The sequence below is a fragment of the Myripristis murdjan genome, chromosome 1 (assembly GCF_902150065.1).
Source record: "Myripristis murdjan chromosome 1, fMyrMur1.1, whole genome shotgun sequence".
NCBI lineage: Eukaryota > Metazoa > Chordata > Actinopteri > Holocentriformes > Holocentridae > Myripristis > Myripristis murdjan.
This window is the reverse complement of record NC_043980.1, coordinates 5881110-5905654: the sequence shown is the minus strand read 5'-3', so window position 1 is coordinate 5905654 and position 24545 is coordinate 5881110. Positions and strand designations below refer to the sequence as shown.

Here is a 24545-nt window from a genome sequence, read left to right as displayed (position 1 = left end):
GTGGGGCCTGGCTGGGAACAGAGAGCCAGACTGTGGTCACTGACCGGAGACTCCTGCACATCAGACCGCAGGTCTGACCCGGGATCCGCCTGCCGCCGGGACCGAGCTGCACACCGACAGGATCAATTTAGAGACGGATGCTGCCGTGTTGTGAAGGAGGATGGAGGAAAACGCATGAAACATTTTTGTGTTTTTTCGCTCGGAGCCTATGGAGACGGCCCTTTCTTTATTATAGGAAGAGATCTCCGCGGGTTAGCTATGTGAAGGTGCAGATCGCTTGATGCTCCTTTGGCGATACTGAGGAATCATTATGAACAACGCGCAAGATATGTCGCCCGATTTCGTGTTGATGCGCCTGGTGTCCGCGGCTGAAGACGACCGCTTGGACGCAGAAAACGGGAATCTGTCGCCGGGAGGAGTGGTGGCCGGGCTGGGGAAGGAGGTGCTGGCTCACAGCAGCGTCAGAGGGGCTTTGGATTTCACCCGAGATCCCGCGGCGGGCCTCGACCATCCCAGCAGCCGCTTGACGGCCGGGGACAAAGCCCAGCCGAGCAGCGGAGGCACGGCTACACCTGCCACCGGGGTGATGGCGGCCAGAAGCCCGCTGTCCGCCCCCTCGCCTCCGCATAGTCCTATGGAGGCCCCGGGCTTTGACTTCGCTCCCAGAGGCGGCCTACGGCCTCAGCTGCTGGTGTTCCCCAACATTATGCGGGACGGAGAGGGGATTCTGGACCGGGATTCCGACCACCGGAATCAGCCGAAGGATGCTTCAGGTCTGGACCAGACCCCGGGATCTGGGATTTCCTCTGGCCCGGCTATCAACAACAACAACAACAGCCTGAACGCCGGAGACGCGCAGCAGCAGAACCTCCTGGCCCGCACTTGGGGAGCTCACCCCCAATTTACATTATCCACGGTGGCTGCGGAGATGCAGGGCGGCGCGAAGCTGTGTCGCCGGCACCGTCTGATCACCAGCCCGCCTGAGTGGCCCTTGCTATCGGACAGATCCAATCCTCTCGCCGTGATCGACTCGAAATGGGGATGCGCTACCGGGGAGACAGAGGGAGCCGTGTTCGAGCTGGCCCGGCGGTTCGGGGAGCTGGGGGTCGGTGCGGTGCCCAAGATGCTATTCAAACCCGGGGAGCTCCCGCAGTGCTCGTGTCAGGGCGCGGGGCATGGGAACGGGCCAACAGGGATGGAGCCCGGAGACGACCCGACCGAGACCAGCGACGCTTTGTTGGTGCTGGAAGGGCTGGGGAGCGGGGAGGTCGCCGGCCTGGGGATGGACGACTGCTCGGAGGATGAGACGGACGACGAGAGCGGGCGCCGCGCGTTTTTACTCAACAGGAAAAGGGAAATAGTTCAGAAAATGTCCGGAGAGTTTTCCCTCAGCAGTTTCCAAGCGGAGCTGACAAGGCAGGTGGAGGGGATGGGGATGGCTGTGGCCCCGGCGGCGGCGGCCAACCTTGACGGACAGGTGTGCAGCCTCCACGGGAATGTGGCTCAGGTAAGCCCCGGAGATTCAGAGAAGACGGCCCAGCAGGTTTCACCCTTGTCACCTTCACCCACACCTGTGCAGAGCTCCACCCGGGCCACCAGCCCAAACCTGAGCCAGGCGTCCACGCCCAGGAGGCGGCCGGAGCGGTGCGCCAGTGCCCCGCGGACTCCCACGGGCCGCGGCGGTGGCGGGGAGGCACTAAAAGTTCCCGGAAAGTCGAGAAAAGGCTCGCTAAAGATCCGCCTGAGTAAACTGTTCCGGACTAAAAGCTGCAGCGGCTCCACTCACCTGCTGGACAAGAGGCCCTCGGTGACCTATTCAATCTCTTCCGCCGGAAGTCTGGTGGACATGGCGAGCGCAGGTGGTGCTGAGCCGGACGCAGACAGGTGAGGAGCTTCCTGCACTCCAGCTTCACTGGTCTGTGGATGAGTAGAGCAGGTCAAGGTGTCCAGCGTTTAATAATGTGCTAATTATCCTGGAGAGCAAAGGTCAGGAAAAACGACCTGTAAGCAATAACTGAAAATGTAGTCAGGGGAGGTTTCAGGGCCAGCTGGGATAGTGTGAGATCCAACATGATATTGTCAGTCATCAATCACTGCCCCACGTTGTCCCCAGTAATTTAACACCAGCTAAGCCAAGCTGCAATCATTTTTCTCATTACTTTGAATCTCATAAGTGAAGTGTCTCAGCTTTCAGAATGTCTCTCCTTGACTTACCCTGCAGCCAGACGCTGGGCAAAACCAGCCTTGTTTAGGTCTGCAAAATCACACCAGCAAATACTAGTTAAAGGAGGACTGTGCAGTTTGAAATGGGAGGGCACTCCACTTTGCTTGATAATGTTTAGGATGAAGATGAGGAAGGATAAAACCCCTCAGGTTCATGCCAAGTCTAATAACCCAGATAATTAATGTGTCACTTTTAAATGCCTGTATTGAACCTTAAGTTTTCATGTCAAATGTGCATAACAACAAGAACAATGGAGGGAAATGCTCTTATATTTGGGGTTATAATGGGGTAAAAGAGTTGTCCTGAACTCTTGAGGATTTTTTAAGTGATATTATTTTGAGAATTGAGTGGCAGTCATCATTTTTCACCACATCATGGCAAGGTGGGGTGACCTCCTATTTGACACTGCACAGTCTGCCCTCAAACTTATATTTCCCAGTGTTTTTACCTTCTCTTACACCCCCAAAACCTGCGGATGATCTGGAGATTTTTCATGGCAAATGTTAATGTCAGATGCAGGTTTTTTCTCTCCATACCTTTGTGAATTGTCACTCTTGCCCATGCGGCTGCTTAGTTATCACACTCAGAGCAGCAGACTGAAAGAGGCTGATTAAAAAAACATGGCCTCTCAAGTCTCGACTGCCAGAGCTAAAAGCATCAAATGGAAAGTATAAAAACCGAGAAGCTGCAGGACTGAGAACTGTCCTGCACACACACACACACACACACACACACACACACACACACACACAGACACACTTTAATTTTCTGAACCTCTGCAGTTACTGCCACTTGTGCACTGCGCTCTGAAAACTGTCCTCGTCTCACACTCTGCCTGTGTGTCCGTCTCCTCAGCCACAGCCAGCCCAGACTGACCAGGGCCCACAGTGCCTTCTCTCCTGCCTCCCTCTCTGCTTTCACCGGTAAGGGCTACCAAAGTCTCTGAAATGGCATTTTGGGTTACTTAGACCATTGGTTCTCAAACTTTTTTCAAAATATTCGCCCCCTTTGAAATATTTTTTTCAGCCAAGTACCCCCTGAACAGTGAAAAAAAAATGGTAATAAAAAAAAAAGCCTCTATAAAGAGGTCCAAAAGTATGATGGCATATTAGGGCCACTACAGGGAGAAAAAAAATACAAAGCTGGGGTAGCAGGGGTAATATTCTGAGAAAAAACTCCGAGATTAACATTGTAGATTCATGAGAAAAAAAACTCTGATATTGTCTGAGATTAAAGAGGCACATTTAGGAGAAAAAAACTCACATATTGGAGGCAAAAAAACCCTGAAATTATAAAGTTACAAATTTGCAAGAAAAAAACTGAATTTTGATTGTTATTACATTATCAGTTCAGTTATTACATTTGTGAGAACCGAAATGTTCAAGCTTCCTGTTAATGTAATAACTCCCATGAATGTAATAATTATTACATTAACAGGAAAAAAAGTATTATATTAATGGTAGGTACCTTTTATAACATTTGCAGGAACTTTATCACGTTAACTGGATTATTACATTATATAGTGCAATTAATTAATTAATGGGTTATTACATTGATGGGAAGTTCTTACACTGACTGTTGTAACAAAGCCTTTTCGCTTTTTGCTCAGGTCCTTTTTCCCTTTTACTTTCTCAGTCTCTCTCTGACTCTTTCATCCCTTTCTTCTTCTTCTTCTTCTTCTTCTTCTTCTTCTTCTTCTTCCTCTCTGGCTGCAGGTGAGACTGTTTCCCTGGTGGATGTGGATATCTCGCGGCGAGGGGCGAACACGCCACACCCTCCCACGCCTCCTCCCCCGCCACGCCGCAGCCTCAGCCTGTTAGGTACGTTCCTCTCCCTCTGATCTCTCTCTCTCTCTCTCTCTCTCTCTCTCTCTCTCTCTCTTATCCTCCTCTTCCTCTGGCTCACTGTACAGACAACACAAAGATGAATACTCTCCTCTGTCTTAAATACGCAGACTGTATGAAGGCTTATCAGTGCTGGGACAATATGTTTATCCCGACTTGATCGTATCATGATACTTGGATACCAATTCGATTTCTATTGTGATTCGATATTACGATTTAGCAGAAGGTGGGCGTGTCTGCAAAGGGGAGAGCCGTGGCTGCCCAGAGAACCCATTTTCATTCAGACAGCTGGAGGTCAGAGGTCAAAGGGATCCCGCTGGAGATCCCTCACCAAAATCAAGCTGAACTTTGGAGCGATATTTAGATGGTGGCACCAACTGATTCCTTAGGTTCTCTAGTTTCAAATAAAACCAACATCTTTACTTTAAATCGATTCAGTAATGAAAAAAAAGGAAAAAAGAAAAGAATCGCGATACTTGAGTAAATTGATTTTTTTTTCTCCCCCCGTAAGGCTTATTGATACATCATCATCACAGAAATGTGCATAGTGACAGGAAAACAGGTAGAAACAAAAGCATCAAGTTTCCAGGAGATGCTTTACATTCGAAGGACGTTCCTGAGCTTCGATCAAGAGGAAATCCCCTGCAGTTGTATTTTAACGCTGTCGGCTTGGCTGCATACAGATGTGTCTCCTGACTTTTTCAACGCTGTGTTGTGCAGCAGAATCTCAGAATATGAACTTTTTGAGTTGAGCGAAAGGCAGATCAAGAAGATGAAGATGTAGACGTGCTGTTTCCACATGTTCATGTCATGAAAAAAAAATAGCTGAGAGGTTAAGTTTAGGCTGCTGAAATAATTTGGATCAGGTCAAAATTTTTGTTAAAAAAATCTGAGGACAAATTGGTTGTTGGAGTTGGAGGTAAACGCCTTGAACCATCTATTTCCTGTTTATTTCCATGTAATCTTTTCCTACAGACGATGTATTTCACGTGTTTTACATGCACTGAGCCGTGTAATTCTTATTTTTATTTTAAGACGCGTGCATTCATGGCTCTGCTGTGTTTCTTGTCTTTCTGCGCCACAAAACTGTCTCACCGTTTCATTGGCTGTTGCAGACTCGCTCAGCACCAGCAGGAAGAACCTGATTGGTCAGTAATAAGAAAGAAACCCTTCAATTAGGTGAAGTGCTGACTGATGATGCTTGTGGCTGAAATCATCTCCTTCCCTTCTTTTTTCCTACTTTCCCTCTTTTTCTTCTCACAATTCTTCCTCGCTCTATCATTTCCTTCCTCTTTTCTTTTATTTGCCTAATCCATCCCCTGTTCCACCCTCTTTCCTTTCCTCTCCCTCTGTTTTACCTCCCTACACTCCCCTGTTCTCCACTCCTTCCATTCCTCCTTTCCTCTTTTCTCCCTCTTTCTTCCTTCCTCTCCTCTCTCCTCCTTCTTCCCCGCTACTTTCCCTCTTTTTCCTCTGTCAATACTTCCTTGCTAAATCATTTCCTTCCTCCTTTCCTTTATTTGCGCAACCTATCCCCTTTTCCTCCCGCTTTCCTCTCTTCTCCCTCTGTTTTACCTCCCAATACTCCTCCATTTCTTGGTCTGCCCTCCTTCTTTCCTTCCTTCTTCCTTCCTCCTTCCTCCATTCCTCCTTCTTCCTTTCCTTCTTCTCCTTTCCTGTCCTTTCCTCTCCTCCAGATGACATAGGCGGCCCTCAGCCGGCTCCTTTCCTAGTCAGTGTGATGGGAGCTTCCCTGCAGTCTCTCCCTCTTCCTCTCCCTCCTCCTCCTCCCTCCCACGCCACCATCCAGCACAGTCTCAGCCTCAATGGTAAGACTGGATTTACTAAGGAGGTGCACTTTTCTCACCTTGATGCTGAAGCACACACACAGGTTTTTCAAGAGATAATAATCTATAAATATTTTTAGTAATTCATTTTCTCCCACCTGAGGAGCGACAGCAGTTTTTGACTGTTTCTAGCGGCCAGAGGGGGCCCCTGCTCTGATTGGCTGGATCCACTGACAACCCTGAGATGATTGGATGATTGAAGTAAAGTCGTCTGTGAGTGGCCAGTGTCAGAGGAGCACGCAAAGACTGTAAAACTAATGAAAAACATTATTTTATTTAGAGGAAAATTTGCTACCTGGAGTTCTCAAGTCTATAAAGATGACCAAAGTGGGCTTCAAGAGCAAATTTGGTTCCTGTAATTTTTTAGGTTTACGATGGTTATCGACAGGATGGATCAATTACATGAGATTTCGATTTTATACTGGAAACACATCCCGAGACATTTTAGTATCAACTGCTGTAATGCAATCTATGGATTTTTAAAAAACGTGCTGCATGCCACATCTCCAAATAAAGACATCCAAGATATCCAAAGATATTAAAGAGTAACTAAACGTCAAACCCAAGTCTCTGTGAAGCCTGACCTCTAGTGGTGAAAAATAGGGTGCGACGTGGGTGGTGACATCACCAGCCACCAAAGATCAGGCATCCTACTTTTCACCATTAAAGGTCAGGCTTCACAAATCATGCGTACGGGCGTACAAATCCTTGATTTTAAAAACTTGTTGATTTTAAAAGTAGTTTTTTGTTGAAGCAGCCGCCTTATAATGTTCTGCTTCTGCAGCAAAAAAGCCCTCAACATTCATAAACCACACAGCTGATAATTGGCTTGGGAAAGCAAAACATTTCCCTGGGGACTATTTTCCCCGGCGGAAGGACCGTTTCACTCCGCCCCCAATTTCAAGTCCTGAAAACACAACAGTGCTGCTGCTTTTAGGAAAACTAATGTGGAGGACTTTATTATGATGATGGAAAACTGGAGTGAAGAAAGTCTGAAGTCTCTGAAAGTTGATTTTCATATCGTAGTGGAATGAGTGGATGGACGGATACAGGAAAGGGAAAAAGATATTGCAGTTCTAAAATACGACTGTTTGCTTTGGGAAAAGATGAGCAGAAAAAAAAAGTTTATACACTCAATATAATAATAATAATAATAATAATACATTTTGTAATGCACTTTAGACTTAACAATCTCAAAGTGCTACAGAGAGAAAGAAAAAAGATTAAAAGGATCAATGAAATCATACTAAATACTACTGTTATACTAAATGTGCAAAATCACTGCTATGGTCCTTTAAGCACAGCAGTCAGCAAATCAAAGCTCTAATTTTGTTTTTCCATTCCTCTGGTGAGTTGATGAAACCGGAAACCGTCAGCTCCGTGATCTCATTTATGAACCGTAACTCTTCAAAGCGTCACAGTGAACCTGAGCATCACACTGACGCTGAGTGATGCTGTAATTACTTACATGTCGTAAGACTGCTCCCAAACACTGCATGTGATTCAGCGACTCTTGTCCTTTGTGTGTTTTAGACGCCTTCCTCCGATCCCTTCCCCATTCAAACCCATCGCCGGTCGACGCCCCGCCCCCTGGCAGACTGGCCCCGCCCCCCTCGCTCTGCGGCCTGCGACGGCCGGAGGCCAGCAACTTCACGGCCAGTCTGAGAGAGCTGGAGAAGGTAAGACAGGCACAAACGACATCTCCTACCCATCATAATAATGGAAAGCACTGATTGAGAAAAGGAAAAAGACTTGTTTCTGTGACCTACACTGTCAGAAACAGGGGTGCAGTAGGAGACCATCTCTGTCCCCCAATGTACAAGCTACACAAATAAACCACCTAGGGCTTATTATTGGACCTGAGGGTAATTATACCTTTTTCAGAGCCAAAAAGACACATATATGTACCAGGACACAGTATCAGGACACAGCATTTGATGGACCAAATACAATGAATGAATGAATGAATAAGTGAATAAATAAATTAGTATTGTAGATTTGTGGATGTGAAAAATAGGTCAATATTGTAGTTATAATATAGGAACAAGTCTGCTCTCTATAAGGTACAAACCACAAGGGGACAAAAGCCCCTGGACCCCTAAAGGTGCAATTACGTGCTTTATTTTCTGAGAGTGTACATATAATCATTCATCATGGTTCATCATGGTTAATATCATCCGTTTAGGTGTAGCGTGCATGCTGCTTTTAACCCTTTGATGCATGAATTATGAAAGCCTGAGTCCAGATTTTTTTCTCATGTGTTTTTACTCTTCTTAGGGCATGAACACTTTTGTCAGTCTCCATACTTCTTTAAGGATGCAGGACTGGTGTTACCATGTCATGATACTAGTATTAACATGTTTTCAGCAACAAGAACTGACAGTCTCTGCATAAACCTCAATGGAGGGGAGCAGCAGAGAGCATTCTAACAGCTGATATGCAATTCCACCATAGAAACCACTGCATTTAGGAGAAAATGACTTTTAAAACAGCTGTCCACTGTAGTGACCGCTATGCACCAAAGGGATATGCTGCATTTTAAGTTTAGTGATTCAGTTCATGGGTTTTCGTGTCGGAGGAGGTCGTCACAGTTTCAGCCACACAGGTTCGTCGCTTCTTCTCCTCGTGGCAGAGATTCATTTATGGACGGACTTGCATTTAGTGATTAAGGTAAAGATAGTTTCCCTGATCCTGCAGCGTCTCAGGGAGGATTTGGGATAACCCTCTACCAGTTATCAGTTCATTCAGAGTGTGCAGGAGCCTTAGTATTATTCACCTGTTATTCCAGATGTGAAAGGATCTCCATTGTGTTTGTTCCTGGACTTTGATGAACACACTACATATATTGTATATTAAATTTGGCAGCATGATGTGAGCAGGTTGTTCTGTGTGTGTGTGTGTGTGTGTGTGTGTGTGTGTGTGTGTGTGTGTGCAGTGTGGTTGGTACTGGGGTCCCATGAACTGGGAGGACGCAGAAATGAAGCTGAAGGGCAAACCGGACGGCTCCTTCCTGGTGCGGGACAGCTCCGACCCCCGGTACATCCTGAGCCTCAGCTTCAGGTCGCAGGGAGTCACACACCACACACGCATGGAGCACTACCGGGGTGAGACACACACACACACACACACACACACAAGAAAACACTACGAGAAGTGAGTCATTCCTGACATTTTGGTGCGCACTGACTCATAAACGTAAATGGGTTCATGCCGACGCCTCTGGATTTTTTCATGCACACACACTTCCATGCATATTTGTGTGTACATTTACACAGCAAACACACACACACATACACATTTTTTTTTTTACAAATTGCTTTCACTCTAAGCTAAAAAAAAAAAAACATCATAGGTGCCAAGTGGATATGAAAATATGAAAGCTAAAGTGTCAATTTGAGACGGGCCAATTACAGCTTAATCTCTGTAAACAGATTCTGTATTTACATATATAACAGCAACAACAACAATAATAATAATGACAATAACAATAATACTGTATTTATATAAAACCTTTCATGCAGGGGTTCAGCTCAAAGTGCTTTACAATAAAGTGAGAATAAAATAAAAACAATTTAAAACAAGTGGAAATACTGTGCAATAAATCCAAGCAATCAGTTGAAATAAACTAAAGAGGCAGCAAAAGCAACAACTAATATCAATACAGATATAGATTCTATATCAATTTACAGAATCTTTAGTCGAGGGACATAATTGTGGGATCGAAGTGTTTTGGTTTCCATTTCTATTTCTGTCGCAGTCCCAGTGAGTTTGTGGAGGTAGACTGTCTGTATGGGGATAGAAAGAGGCGGAACGCAGAAATGAATGCAGGCAGAATTCAGAAATGTCGTCTGGACCTAAAACACCTAGAAAAACTATTGTGTGATTGTGTGGAGAAATGTTCGATTTGTGCAACAGAAGAAACAGAAGCAGTTTCCAACTTGTTTCCGGCCACACTGGAAAGCCTCAAGAATTGGCGGTCACCTTAAGATCATCGTCAGACTAGAATCGATTGGATCCAAGCTCGTTTACATCTTAAAATCTGTAATCAATATAATCTGAGAATTTATTTAAACTCCACTGGAAAGCCAATCAGAGTGAAAAATCAAATCAAATCAAATTTATTTCTATAGCCCTTTACAATAACCAAAAGGTACCCAAAGTGCTTTACAACTAAGTCATAAAAAACAGTTCATAAAACCAATACAAAACAAAAAACAAACAAACAAAAAACAATACATATAAACAATACGTAAGAAAAACAGTGCATAAAAACAATCAAAGGGAAAGTGCTATGGGGCTGCAGGGTAACTTAGGCCTACCAGAGGTGCAGAAAATGGAGCAGAAAAAACAATAAGTGCATCTAAAACAAAGCTACACTACTTCAGCTTTGATTAGTCTGAGTGAATCAGTTCTTCCTCACCTCATAAACCAAAACTGCAGAAGTGGCTGTGTGTGGTGACACAGTTGGAGGCTTTGCTGCTGTTAGGAGACCTCGCTGTCACGTGGGGGAGGTCGGTCGGATCCAAACGCAGGAGCGGGTTGCAGAAAAGAAATCCTACTTATTAACAGAAAACCACAAGGAACACGAGGAGTAAACGTAGGGAAACACTGGAAGCGCACATGGCAGCTTAGACAATGAAGGGACAAGGAACAGACCTGAACACAGGACTTAGGGCCCATTTACACATACACAGGTATTTTTAAAAACAGAGACATTTCCCTTCGTTTGTGCCCTTCTTTTACACGCAAGCGGCGAATTCGACTCTTTCTACTCCGGCCAGAGTGGAGAATTAGGAAAACTCCCGTTTCGCGTTTGCATGTAAACTGAGAAAAACGGAGAAATACAGAGTTTCAGGCAGCCGACGTCACATTATGCACCATCTGATTGGCTTGCATGGCTTTCTCCTTCTTTCTACACCACCGCCCATAGCCTTGGCGTAGTTATGATGGCGCTTGACGGCGTATTTATGCGGGTTGATGTAAACGAAAACGCTTTTGAAAACGATGCCGTGTGCACAATGTTATTTTGGAAAACAGAGGGAGGGAAATATTCGTTTCTCAAAATACCCGACTATGTGTAAACGTAGCCTTAAATACACCAGAACTAATCAGCTAACAAGACACACCTGGGGAAGGAGCTGGAGCACAAGACAGAGGAGAGGCCGAGGGAAACACCGGGAGGGATCAGAACAACCAGGGATAAGTGACAGACTCAGGACAGGTGAGGAACTGGGAGGGGCAAAGCAGACTAACCAGAAACAGGTGAAACCACTGACTGGAGAGGCAAAACACACGACACCAAAACACAAGAAACACAGAACCACGACACTCGCCAGTAGCTGGGTTTCCATCCACCTATTTTTATTCGCATTTTCAGAAATTGCAGAAAGAAAAAAAAAAACTTGGATGGAAACGCCAGGAATTCAAAAAATGGCCAAAAATTCGCAAAACAGTTTTGACGCTTGGAGGGGGTGGATTTCTCAGCGTATCGATAAAAGAAAATGCGACTTTTTGCTGTGGAAACAGGTTTTGCAAATAAATGATGGCTGGACCGGATACCACGTCACACTTCTACGCTACAGTCTTATTATTTGTTATTATTATTATTATTAAGTCTCTTATTCCTTATTTAGGATGGTTCAGTACGAAGTTAGTGCTGCCAAAATAGTAAGCAGACTTCTCCTAAGAGCCGACAAGTTCAGCAGGAATCTGTCCATGATCAGCTGTTGAGTGTCAGCTGTGTTTGTTGTTGTTCAGTCGACACACAGACGCTATCTTATGACGTCATCTCACGGCGCACTCTTCTCCCAATAATCGCAAAACAAAACTAATGGAAAACAGGCATAAATTCACATTTTCTTTTGCGCATTTTGACAAAATTCGCTCAAAAATTTCGATGTATTTGGATGGAAACCTGACTACTCTCAGGGCAGGTGAGGAACTGGGAGGGGCAAAGCAGACTAAGCAGAAACAGGTGAAACTGACAGGAGAGACAAAACACACAACACCAAAACACACAGGAACACAGAGACACAAGAGTCCAGCCAAAAGGCCAAAAACACAAGAAACACAGAACCACGACACTCGCCAGCGTCAGACTAAGAAGAAGACAGGTGTTGAGAGACTCACCTGGAGCTCACACACACTCACACACACACACCTGCTTCACTGGTTGACATTGATTAGTGGTAGCCAAGATCAGTGTTCCCCAACCCAGCCCTCAAGGACCGCCTGTCCTGCAGGTTTTGGTTTCAGCTCTGCTCTTCCACACCTGATCCATTTAAGGGCTTCATGCTGATTGGTTGAGGCAGATCTACCTGAACAGGGCGTGCAGGAAGATGCATGGGCGTTAGGTGGGTCAGGTGTGCAAGAGCAGAGCTGAAACCAAAACCTGCAGGACAGGCGGTCCAAGATGAAACTGAAACAAACCCCCGTTTTTTATGAGTGGAAGCCGTATCCTGATGCAGGTACGGGGATGTTTTCCTCCAATCAGGACGCAGCATGACAGCGTCAAAACTGATTCAAGGTGATTCATTTTATATAATATTTAGTTAATTTTCATTTAAAATAAAAGTTAAGAAAATGTATGCTCTCCTGGTCATAGAGGATGGTCCAGCTGTACAACGCCGTTCTCTGTTCAGACTCATTAACACCACACACACACACACACACACACACACACACACACATGCACACACAACACATGTAGGACAAGCTCACAAGGTGACTCATGAAGGACACTTGTGTGACCAGGCGTGTACACACACACACACACACACACACACACAAATGTACATCCATGAGGCGTGACACTAATGAGTCACCAGTAAAGAGCTGAAACATGTAAATCAGTCAGACGAGCAGCCCGGCCGACACGACATGTCCTCATCAGCACGGCCGAGCGCTGATGTGCATGAACGCGGCGCTCCGACATGAATTTAGGACAGACAGACTCACAGCAAGCAGCCGTGCAACAGTCAGCAAGCAGCACAAACTCATCAGCCTCCATTAACGAAGGATTAACTGGTATTGATTTGTCAGGGCTGATGCTGATACTTACTTATTTAGGGCAAGTATTAATTTGTAGTAAATATTGAACAAATGCAGCCAACACAAACCTTAACTGGACAAATGTTTAATTCACATTATTATATTAGATAAAAATGGAAAAAATACAAGAAAACAAAACAAAACAAAACAGAGAATTAACGCAAAAATCTGTAAATCTGGAACTCAACAACGAGCTGGAGGACTGAGAGCCCAACACAGACAACACAAAGCTTCATTTTGAGAACAGATTCACTGCAAAAAGTCAAAATCTTACCAAGAGTATTTGTCTTATTTCAAGTAAAAATGTCTTATTTCTAGTCAAAATATCTCATTACACTTAAAATAAGACATGATCAGCTAAGAAATAACTTGTCTTTAGACTTATTTTAAGTGTAATGAGATATTTTGACTAGAAATAAGACATTTTTACTTGAAATAAGACAAACACTCTTGGTAAGATTTGACTTTTTGCAGTGTTAAATACATGGCCGCTGCTCTGCTGCCTGATCTGTTTGGACAAACAAATGGACGCGGTGTCTTTAGGCCCGTTTCCACCGCAGGAACTTCGGGGTAATTTTACGGGGCCGTGGCCGTTGTCGCGTGTCTCCACCGCCGGAACGACCCCGAAGGAGAGAGTTCAGGAACCTTTACAGGGGCTAAAAAACGGCCCTGCCTCGGGGTAGGGACTCTGAGCGGCCCCGAAAAAACTCCTGGGTTTACTCATGGCGCGATGTGATGTCAACAGAAAGCAGGCGTCCCTAGCAACACGGCCAACCAGGGTTGCCAGATCTGTGAGACAAAAGCAGCCAAACAGCAACTCAAAACCAGCCCAAAACCCGCCCAACCGGGTATAACAACGGCCCAAAAATCAGCCCAATACCAGAACTCAAAATATGCCCATAAAAATCCATATATGTTGCTTTTAAAGTCAAACAGCATTGCTATAATTGCAAAATAATTGCACTATAATATCTATAAAATAACATCATAAACATCAAAGGCAATTCCCAGGCAAAGGCAATTGAAAAACATTTCAGCTCACTTAAACTGCTGGCTGTCTCCAACATAAAAAAGAACGGGAAAAAACTCCATGAACTTGAACTATTTACAGCGCTGTCCAGTTTCTTTTTAGACATGTTGAGATCCCTCGCCCTGGTCCCTGTCATACAGAACTGTATTGAACAAGGCCAGCATCTCTCTGGTGGGCTCAAACTCCTGGCAGCAGGTTTCATTAGTCATTCAAAATATGAATCTTTATTCATAGGCATTATTCATCATCTGTATGCCACAGGTCTGCCCACGCCCAACCCGCGGACACAATTTGTTACCCGCGGCAACACTTAAAAAGTAGCCCAATTTGGCCGAAAAAACGCGGACTTGGCAACCCTGACTACCAGGAACATTTTGGTGGAAACGGGCCTACTGTTCCATGATGACAACAAAATTACTAAGAAGAGGAGAATCACTTCAACATGGGTGGCTGACCGCTCAGCTGTCAGCGATTTGCTTTTTAAAAACTTTTTGTTGTCAGATTATAAAAATTTTTTATTTTTTTTTTTCCTTTTTCATGTACAAGCAATCATCCAAATGTCATAAGTTGTTCTGTGGGAATTAAGGAAACTCTACCCTCTTCTCCTACAACTTTTATTGCATTTTTTTTTTTTTTAATCCTCCTCTAGTTTGTGTGTCTAAAGTTTGATGAGGCTGTGATTCAGGGTTGCCAGGTCTGTGAGACAAAAGCAGCCAAACAGCAACTTAAAACCAGTCCAAAACCCGTCCAACCTGGTTGGTATAAAAAGGGCCCAAAAATCAGCCCAATACCTGAACTCAAAATATGCCCATAAAAATCCATATATGTTGCTTTTAAAGTCCAACAGCATTGCTATAATTGCAAAATGCACTATAATATCTATAAAATAACACCATAAACATTAAAGACAATTTCCCGAAACAGCTCTTTCACCTATTTAATTTACAGTATATCAGAACTTAAAATATAATATGGGATACCTTACTTCAGCTGAGTGGTGCTGATGATGTGATTGGTCATGTGCTGAGTGGCCTCACACAGCATTGGCATATTATTTGTCTGTGGAGCAGGTGACATATGTGGATAGTTTATATGCTGATCTGGCCCGGAGTCAGTTTGACAGGATTTGGGTATAAACGTTGGTCATTCAAAATATGAATCTTTATTCATGACTGCCCAAGCCCAACCCGCGGACAAAATTTGTTACCCGCGGCAACACTTAAAAAGTAGCCCAATTTGACGGAAAAAACGCGGACTTGGCAACCCTGCTGTGATTCTCCTCGAGGTCACTAGAGGTCATTTTCTCCAGCGACGTCCAGTTGGACAAAAGTCTGTGCCTGCAGTGAAATGGCTGCTATGGGGGCCAACATCATCACACAGGAATCAAATGTGGCTCATTGAATCCACAAGAGTCTCAGCTTTCCAGTCAAAGCCAACTGATGCAGCTCCAAGACTGTTTAGGCCCCAGTCTGCACAAACACACCATTTTACAACAGGCCACACATTTAAACACACATTTAAAATCATGTAAAAAAAAAAAAAAAAAAGAACCATGATACTTAAGTGAATCGATTTCCCCTGACCTTTAGAGAAACCCTACATCACACTCGCTTCCTCTCGTCTGCAGGGACGTTCAGTCTGTGGTGTCACCCCAAGTTTGAGGACCGCTGCCACTCGGTGGTGGAGTTCATCGAGCGAGCCATCATGCACTCCAAGAACGGCAAATTCCTCTACTTCCTGCGCTCCCGAGTGCCAGGTGAGAATATAGGTCACGCATTCACACGCAGCCGGAGCTGATCAAAAATGGATGTGAACGGAGAGAGAGAGAGAGAGGGAGAGAGAGAGAGAGAGGCAGGTAGAGAGCAGGACTGCATTGTGTGTGTGTGTGCGTGTGTGTGTGTGTGTGTGTGTGTGTGTGTGTGCCCGGCTCATGCATGATTTATGATTGCAGACATGCGCGTATGTGTGTGTTTTGTCCTCAACATGTAGACGTCTACATACAGACACTAACACTGACTCGTTCATCTTTCTTTGCACAGATTTCTTTGCAGTGTGTTTGTTTGTGTTTTGTTTGTGTTTATTATTCGCCCATCTTTGATTAAAAGCAACAAGTTCATTTTTTTTGTAGCCGTATCAAATGTTTTGCTGATTATATATTGATTATATCCTGATAAAGTGTTGGTATTTTGTGATTATTGTTATTGAAAGGTTCATTGTTGTTGATTTTTGATTGTTGTTTTATGTTCTTTTTTTTTTCATTAGTTGTTACATAATTGTGTGTGTGTGTGTGTGTGTGTGTGTGTGTGTGTGTGTTGCAGGGCTTCCTCCCACCCCGGTGCAGCTCCTCTATCCCGTCTCTCGCTTCAGCAACGTCAAGTCGCTGCAGCACCTCTGTCGCTTCTGCATCCGGCAGATGGTTCGCATCGACCACATCCAGGAGCTTCCGCTGCCCAGGTGCCACCCCACACACACACACACACACACACACACACACACACACACACCACTGCCATCACCACCGCCCAAATAAGATTCAATCAAACCAATCAGACGACTGAAGACAGAATGCCTAAGTTTTTTTCCCCCATGGTTTTCCAAGATTAATATCAGGAGTTCCAGGATTTTTGTTTCCAAATGTTCAATCAAAGTTTACCACTTCTGTCTGTGAGATTCTAGGAACTACTTTGTCCGTTGGCGTAGGAAGGCAACGTGACGCGTGATGTGGTAGCAGCTAAAAATCACAGTGCGGTGCATGAATACGTGGTCGTTCACCTGAGGTGGTTCCAGACATACACCCGGCTACATCAGATTTGGAGGGGATAATCCCAAATAACAAAAGACTCCAGTATATAACCCAGATTTTTGTAACGTTTTTGTGAATTTATTTATTCTGTTTATTTTGTTTTGTGTTTAACTTATCCTTTGTGCAGTTTTGCACAGTTTTATTCTGCAATTTTGTACAGAATATTACTTAGGTAAATTCATGTTTATATACATATATATATATATATATATATATATATATATATATATATATATATATATGTATATAAGATAAGATAAGATATTCCTTTATTAGTCCCACAGTGGGGAAATTTCAAGCATTACAGCAGCAAAGTGGATAGCAAAATATGAAGCATGATTTACATTATAAACAGTATAAACAGATAATAAATAGCAAAAAGCAATATAAACACTATAAACAAGGAATATAGAAAAAAAAAATAGAAATATGAACAATTTAAACAACAGAAGAAAATAACCTAAACCTGAGGAACAACCCGCTCCAACAGAGTTTCAGAGTTAGTGTGAACAATATATATATTGTTGTTGTCTGTATTATTGTTAGTGTGTTTTATTTTTCAGAGGTGAGGTCTCCAGATAAGCCCTTGTGGGTTTCTGCCTCACCCGCATATTTTTTTTTAATGAATTAATTTTCTCTCTTTTTATAAATGTGCAAATAAACTAAACTAAACTAAACTAAAATGAGGTGTGAGTTAAAGGGTTTTAATGCCCCGACACAGAAACAAAGAACCACCGGATGCAGAGGGAAGGGTGACATTTGGTTTTTACCATGGTATTATTGTCATGATGTTGAGGCTGATGTCAGTGGAAGGATTCATTTTTTAAATTAACTTTATTATAGCTGGGACCTAAACAGGCAGATTGTACTGAGCAGGGAAGAAATCTGCTGCAGCCGCTTCAAATGATACAGCATGACAAGTGTGAACATTTTAAACTGAACTTTTGATTTTGCTATAAGATTACAGCCTCCTTTTTTTTTTTTTTTTTTTTTTTTTTTTTCTTGTACTGGGTCAGAGATGGCTGGTGTTTTTGGAATACGGGTTTACCAACGATGAAAATGGGCAGGACGCACAAAGTCAATAAACTGAGTTAGTGAAACAATTTAATAATCTACTGAACAAATAATAGAAATCACCTCTGACATTTTCTGACAGTTGTTTGTCTTACTTTCGATTTTGTTAGTGTGGCATTGTCACACTGTAGGGTTAGTCTGTCTAATGGGAGCCACTGATCTAGCTGGGACGTCTGGTGTGTGTGTGTGTGTGTGTGTGTGTGTGTGTCTGTCTGTCTGTCCAGACCGCTGATCTCCTACCTGAGGAAGTTCTATTACTACGACCCAGAGGAGGAGATGTACCTGTCAATCAAGAGCGTCCGGCCGAGGGCGGGAGCAGAGCGAGAGGCCGAGTCTCAGACGTAGCAGCAGAGAGCGTCCCAGCCCGGGTGAGTCACCTTTAATTAATTAATTAGTTTAGTTTGTTACGTTTGGTGCCTGGAGGAGTGGAGGACCAGGCGTCAGCGAGGGAGAGGCTTCTCCTCACAGCTGGTCAGGTTCTGTGTGTTCACTCAGGCTGAGCGAGCTGGGCGGGCTGTGGCAGGGTCAGGCTGGGACTCCACTCTTACAGACAACCAGGCTCCTCTGCCGGGGGTTCACCTCAAAATCTGACTTAAAATCCAATCAACAATTAAATTAAATTAAATTAAATTAAATTAAATTAAATTAAATTAAATTAAATTAAATTAAATTAAATTAAAATCTAAGTAAATAAAATAAATAAATGAATAAATAAATAAATAAATAACTTAATGAATAAAATAAAATAAAATAAAATAAAATAAAATATGTCCATCCAAAAGAGATAACGCTTTTGCATTATTGGTCCCTGGACGTCTTTCTTTTTTTCATATACCAAAAAATGTACAAATCAATGTTTTGAAGAAATTAGGAAAACTATTCAAACCATTACTTTTTATGATCAGGAGTGCCCAGAGAGATCAAGACAGTAAGACGGTTTCCAGCCTTTTTACCACGGAGCCGTTCAACAATCCTTTACAGATTTAATCTAAAAAGTTGTTATCAGCCACAAAGCAGCTGTGTTTTGGTGCTACTGTATTTCTGTCCCTCCTGGAAACTCGTCCCGTCACCTGATGTTCCCCCACGTGGAGCAAACATGAGCAGAAAGAACCGATTTATTCCAACCAGAGAGAAACCAGCAGATTAACAGTTTACATGGTTATTAGGCGCTAATATTTTGCTATTTAACGGATTATTAAGGGGTTATACCTTTCCTTCTGATGGGGCCAGTGTCTTCTGATTGAGGTGGTTACATGAGGCATTTTTATTCTGATTGGGCTTTTATTCTCATTATCAGTGGAAAATTAGGGTCTATGTAAATGCGGCTAATGTCAAACACAGAACCGCTACTCTAATTTATACAAAGTTTGATTTTTCTGCCCTTCTGAAAAGATGAGATGTTTTCATTGCATCACAACTCTGAAGCTTACAGAGCAAAATAGCTGGCTCTCTTTCTTCCTCATTCAACTTTGAATTGTGTTCATGGGACATTTTATCATTTTACTTTTCTTTTTTCCTACATATCCGACAGCACATGAATGCAGCATTGACCCATAATGACTCTAAAGCATGCGTCCCTCTCCCTCCAGGTTTCTGTGTGGACGACTGAACTCTACTGGCCTGCCAGTCTTCCAGCGTCAGCCAATCAAAGTCCCTGGAAATATCTGCATCCTGCTGGGGTTTGGACAGCCCGGCCCCTCTGCTGACTTTGAGACATGAAAGGAGGGAAAACGCTGGCAGTCGGATGTCAGGAAAACTGTCCACAGGAAGTGCAGATGCAAAGGGGGACTGTCCTCCCTGGAGAGGGGGCTGCAGATGTCTTGTCGCCTGCAAACACGTTGGAAGAAAAAAAAAAAATACAAATACACGAGACGATTCTGGACTGCCACAGATATTTCCCGTACATGAACTGGACTTTTAAAACACGATGATGCACTGGACTGTTTGTACAACTATTGTTCGCTGCCGTTTCCTTGTTTTCTCCTTCCGTCCGCTCAAAACGAGGGCCGCTGGACTCCTGAGGCCCTCAGGCTTTGATATGCATGTAGAGGCAGAGCGTGTCACTCAGTTTGTGGAAAGTGGGTGCAAATGGTTATAAGAGACAGGCGGCCATGTTGGAGGACTGACAACTAAGGCTGCGGCTGATGATGATTTTCAGTGTTGATTAATGTATCCGTATTTTTTTTGTATTAATCAATGAATCATTTCGTCTCTAAAGTGTCAAAAATAATTACAAACGCTCGTGCGACGTTAGTAGAGCCCAAAGTGCTGTGTTCGAGCACACTTAGGACCCTTTTCCACTCAACAACCAGCAACATGTACCTGTGCTAAGCCACGCCCCCTTTCTGTGATGCCGTTGTCAGAGGACACGCCCCTTTTTGACCAAACATCGTGGAGAGTTTGTGCCTTGACCTGCGACCGAACACCTCACTGGGTTTAGTGTTCGATGTGATGTAGATGCGTTTGGAAACTGCGGGCTTCTCTGTGCTGAGCCCGGCCTGTTGCAGCGCCCCCTTGAGGCCAGTAGACCCAAAAAGTTAATCACACCTTCACAGGCCCATGATCAACCTTTCCACCAAATTTCGTTACAATTCGTCCAGTACTTTTTGAGTCATCCTGCTGACAACCGAAGGACTGACATCTATCATATGATGTTTTTTGTCCGTTTGCTCAGCAGCTGCCAACACGTTGCTTCCGCTTCAGCATCAAATTAAACATGGTGTCTGCCGGCTCTCACCATCAGTGATGCAAAAGTGTGTAACCATAGAAACTGGATTAACTGGCGTGGACCTTTAATATTTCTGTAGTATTCCTATAGAAACTCAGCTGCATCTTGGGAAAAAGGACTTTGAATTTGTACGTAATGTACACACTGGAAACTTTGCCAGTGCATTTTTTTTTCTATTGCACCCTAACCCTAACCCTATAAATTAAAATAATAAAACGTTAATAATACTAACGTTAATAAGCACAGCCATATCTTGCTCAGTTTATCCTCCACCAGTGCAGTTTCATACTGAAACATGAAATGTGATTCAGGAGTAGGAGCTGATTTTGATTCAAATAATGATACAAAAAATGTTGGTTTTGGGAGGAGGTTAAGCCTTACGTGTTGTTGGTGACTTTGCCAGGACATTTTTCAACAACAACGCAGCTAATTAGGTTTAAATTAGCTCACATCCAAGTGGCAAATATTAACGCTAGCCTGAGATAGGCTATGAAGTAGCAGCCCAGCCTGCAAGATCCTGCTGGCTCCTGTTTGTCCTGCATGTTCAGCAGCGACCCAAAGAATCAACTGGAACCAGAACTTGACCCTCGGCAGATGGAAAAACCAGTGTTCCAGTTTTTTAGTGCCAAAACTTTGAGTAGCGCTGCAGTGGAAAAGGGCCCTTAGTTTGATCAGCAGCCAAAACCACCCAAAGTAACATATATTTTATAACAATATGAACAGATAACAGTGGACAATCTTACAGTTTTAGTGATGCTGGAAACAAATGTTTGCAATTTTTGCTTGACAAACACTCGACCAATTGATTAACTCACTAATCGTTCCACCACTACTGACAACAAAAGGAAAGCCTGTCGCACTTTTGTTGTTCGCGTTTTGCTTTCTGATCATTTCCTTCCCTTTTGTGATTTGATTTGAATCCCCCATCTGCGTTTTCTTTGTTCTGTCAGTGACCAAAATGGGGAAATAGCGCTTTTACCATCTTTTGTCCAGCCGCCTCTCCTCCAGCATGGCCGCTGGCAGCTCTTAGCCGTCGGTCACCGCTCAGGCCTGTTCAGTGGGAAAAATAATGGTTTGCTTTCATTTTTATGCCCTAAAACCCCCCAGAGAAACAGTCACTTTGCCTCAGTTTGTGTGTGCGGTTTGGTTTGTTGATTTTTTCCCAGGAAATGTTTGGTACAGCACGTACAAAGAGCACAGAGATGATGAAAGGTGGTGCAGCAGCTACCCGACACAAACCCCTGGCGACTGGAGGTGACGGTTTTTTATCTCTTGGGCGAACTGAACGTGGAGCTCGGGCTGTTTCTATGTTTCTTCTATGAAAGCTTAGCGATGTGCACAAGATCACAGACACGCCTGTAGCTCCGTGTGTTAACAGCAGACTGACGGTGCATCTTATGATCTTGACGATTGTACAAGACAAACTCTTCAATATCTTGATTTTTCCAACAAAAGGCATTTGTCACCCTGCAAAATTTCTAAGAAGCTAAAAAGTTAACAGAGTTCAGCTTTGGCCAAGGGTTCGTTAAACACTGCTTTTATGTTATTGTTGGCCATCGGTTCAATTCAGTGTTAATAAAAACCAACCCTCAGACATTTGTGCACACGTTTAGTGAGGAAGCATCATTCTTCAATTCCTTGACTTACTTCCACATCAATTAGTGATTTCCTACGTTTCCCAGAATGCCTTGCGAGAGCCTCCAGAGAGCCGGTGTGATGTCTTGTTGCTTTCAATCAAAAATCAAATGAGGACGTATGGGAAAACACAAGCAGCGAGCTTATGGCTGCAATGCCTTCTGGTCTACTGAGTCAAATATCAGTGGATACGTTATATCTCTGCTTCTTCTATGGTGGATTTCTGCCTTTTTAACTCTTGGCCAATTATCCATATGATAATTGGCCATCCATAAAAATACTGCACCAAACAACAAAACGGACCCACTAATGCAAACCGACGTGTTTTTTTTTAACAGTGAAAAGTTGTTCAGGGTGGATTTCTCTGGTTTTTCAAGTCTGTTTGACAAATAAAGGTGCTCGTTTAATTCAAGGGTAAAGGAAAAGTTGAAAAAGTTGTATGGAAATGAATAAGCTGCTATATTCCCTTTATATTTCAGCATATAGGCGCCTTCATCAGAGGTTCTGCTCCCGTGTTTAAAGACGGGCAGGTTAGCCGTAGAAAGAAAAAAGCTTTCTTAATTTTGGCACCCAACTTGGCTTCCTTTTTTCAAGAAAAATGAAAATGTTGTTCAGTTTACTTGCATCTGCTCTAATAACCATCATATTTTGGTGTTACTGAACTGAAACTTTATTTTTCCCACTGAGCGCTGCCTGCCTCACATGTGTATCTCTGCCCCCTGTAAGTTTTATTTGTTGAAATGCCCGGTTGGTTGTACTTTTCTCTTCTATTTCTCAGTACCCTGAAGCTGAACACTGGCTCAGCGTTTTCAGTACAAAAAAAAGCCAAAAAAAGAAAAAAAAGGAAAGAAAAAAGAAAGAAAGTGAAAATGAGAACTTCACTGTGTGTATGGTGCTGATTTCTCTTTCATTTCTCAAGACTGATTTGTCCTTTATTCATGCACGATCTGGTACATGGTACTCGCTTGAATTTTTCACTTGGATAGCATCAAGAGGTGATGTTGATGAGGCGGGCGAAATGATTTTAAGTCCCCAAGTTTTTAATTTATGATGCAAAACAACCTTTAAGCTCCTGAACAGGGCAGGAAAACAATCATGTTTGTGTAAGACAACATGTAATATGCACATACACATTTAAAACACATTTTATAGACAAGCAGATTCGCTATCATAACTATCATTTGGTCAGTTTAACATCTCAAAATACATGATTAACATCTTTTTTTGTTATTTCATGCATTTCCTAATTTAATGGGTACAACATAAGATTATCATGACATATTTTCAATGTCCTGAACACATTGTGTATGCATTAGTTTTTCACTGGGGTCTATTTGACCTCAATGAGGCTTTTTTATCTGTATAAAACACACAAGAAATATCAGCATTTTACACACATTTGCTTTAGTTGTTGTGGAAACTTGAGGAACTAGAACATGTCATTCATAATTGTTAAAACCTCCCTCTGCTTCAGGACATAACCACACCTCTAGCAGTGCAAGAACCACTGATAGTTCATGTGATGTTTGGGAGGAAAAACATGATAGGACAAGACATAAACATGATTCCTACAAGAAGCTGGAGAGGTTATGATTTATTTAAAGAGCTATTTAGGTCGTCAACAAGACACATAAAGTACCTGACACATAAACTTTTATTATAATCATTTTCTGCAGGCTTAAATTACTGGAGTCAAATTGGCCCATAAAAAAAGTTAGTCAATTTGAAGGTATCAGGAGGGTTAAATGAAACTGAGTTAATAATTATCTTGCAGTCTAATGCAGCCTAAATGCAGCTGCATTATGTCACACTGGTTTGCATTCATACACACCACATCATGCTGCATGAGTGTGTAAGTGTCGGTGGTGTTTGGGTCCATTTCATTTCATCAGTGATGTGAGGACGCTGAGCAGCTTCTGGTGGAGGATTCTCGGTGTAGAATGTGTTGCATCTTTAATGTGAGCCATTCCCTTTGAAATGTTTAGGCTGAAACCTCTCCTGTTAGTGCTCTGTGCTGCTCGATCTCTCTCTCTCTCTCTCTCTCTCTGAGGCTGTGCATGTCTGGAGAAAAAGTGATCGGCGGTTATTTGCATCGTCAACTGAGCTGCACACTTCAGGCTGCAGCGGAGGGGAGGCAGAGCACATCGAAAAGCATGTGCAAGTGTGTGTGTGTGTGTGTGTGGAGGGGGATGCTGGTGTATCAGAGTAAGGTCAAGTGCACTCCTCGGGGAAAGCCTGTGTGAATAGGGCTGCACTCATTGTTGATGTGAATGGAGTCATGGGGAGTGATCCAATGAGAAAGAGGGACAG

The 24545-nt window shown here is 43.4% G+C and overlaps 1 protein-coding gene and 1 long non-coding RNA gene across 2 annotated transcripts; one reads left to right on the top strand and one right to left on the bottom strand.

Annotated features, from left to right (window-relative positions):
• Window positions 1–24: 24 nt before the first annotated feature.
• Window positions 25–23069, top strand: socs7 (suppressor of cytokine signaling 7). The gene is made up of 10 exons (XM_030049262.1): window positions 25–1884; window positions 3080–3147; window positions 3940–4044; window positions 5766–5897; window positions 7449–7594; window positions 8851–9019; window positions 15623–15751; window positions 16314–16449; window positions 18097–18240; window positions 19462–23069. The coding sequence occupies exons 1-9, from the start codon at window positions 311–313 to the stop codon at window positions 18215–18217; spliced, it is 2580 nt and encodes an 859-aa protein (XP_029905122.1). The 5' UTR covers window positions 25–310; the 3' UTR covers window positions 18218–18240; window positions 19462–23069.
• LOC115357668 (uncharacterized) lies at window positions 9410–10460 on the bottom strand. Its single transcript, XR_003928131.1, has 2 exons — window positions 10336–10460; window positions 9410–9700 (listed from the first exon to the last, which is right to left on the bottom strand). It is a non-coding gene; the product is annotated as an uncharacterized LOC115357668 (long non-coding RNA).
• Window positions 23070–24545: the final 1476 nt, after the last annotated feature.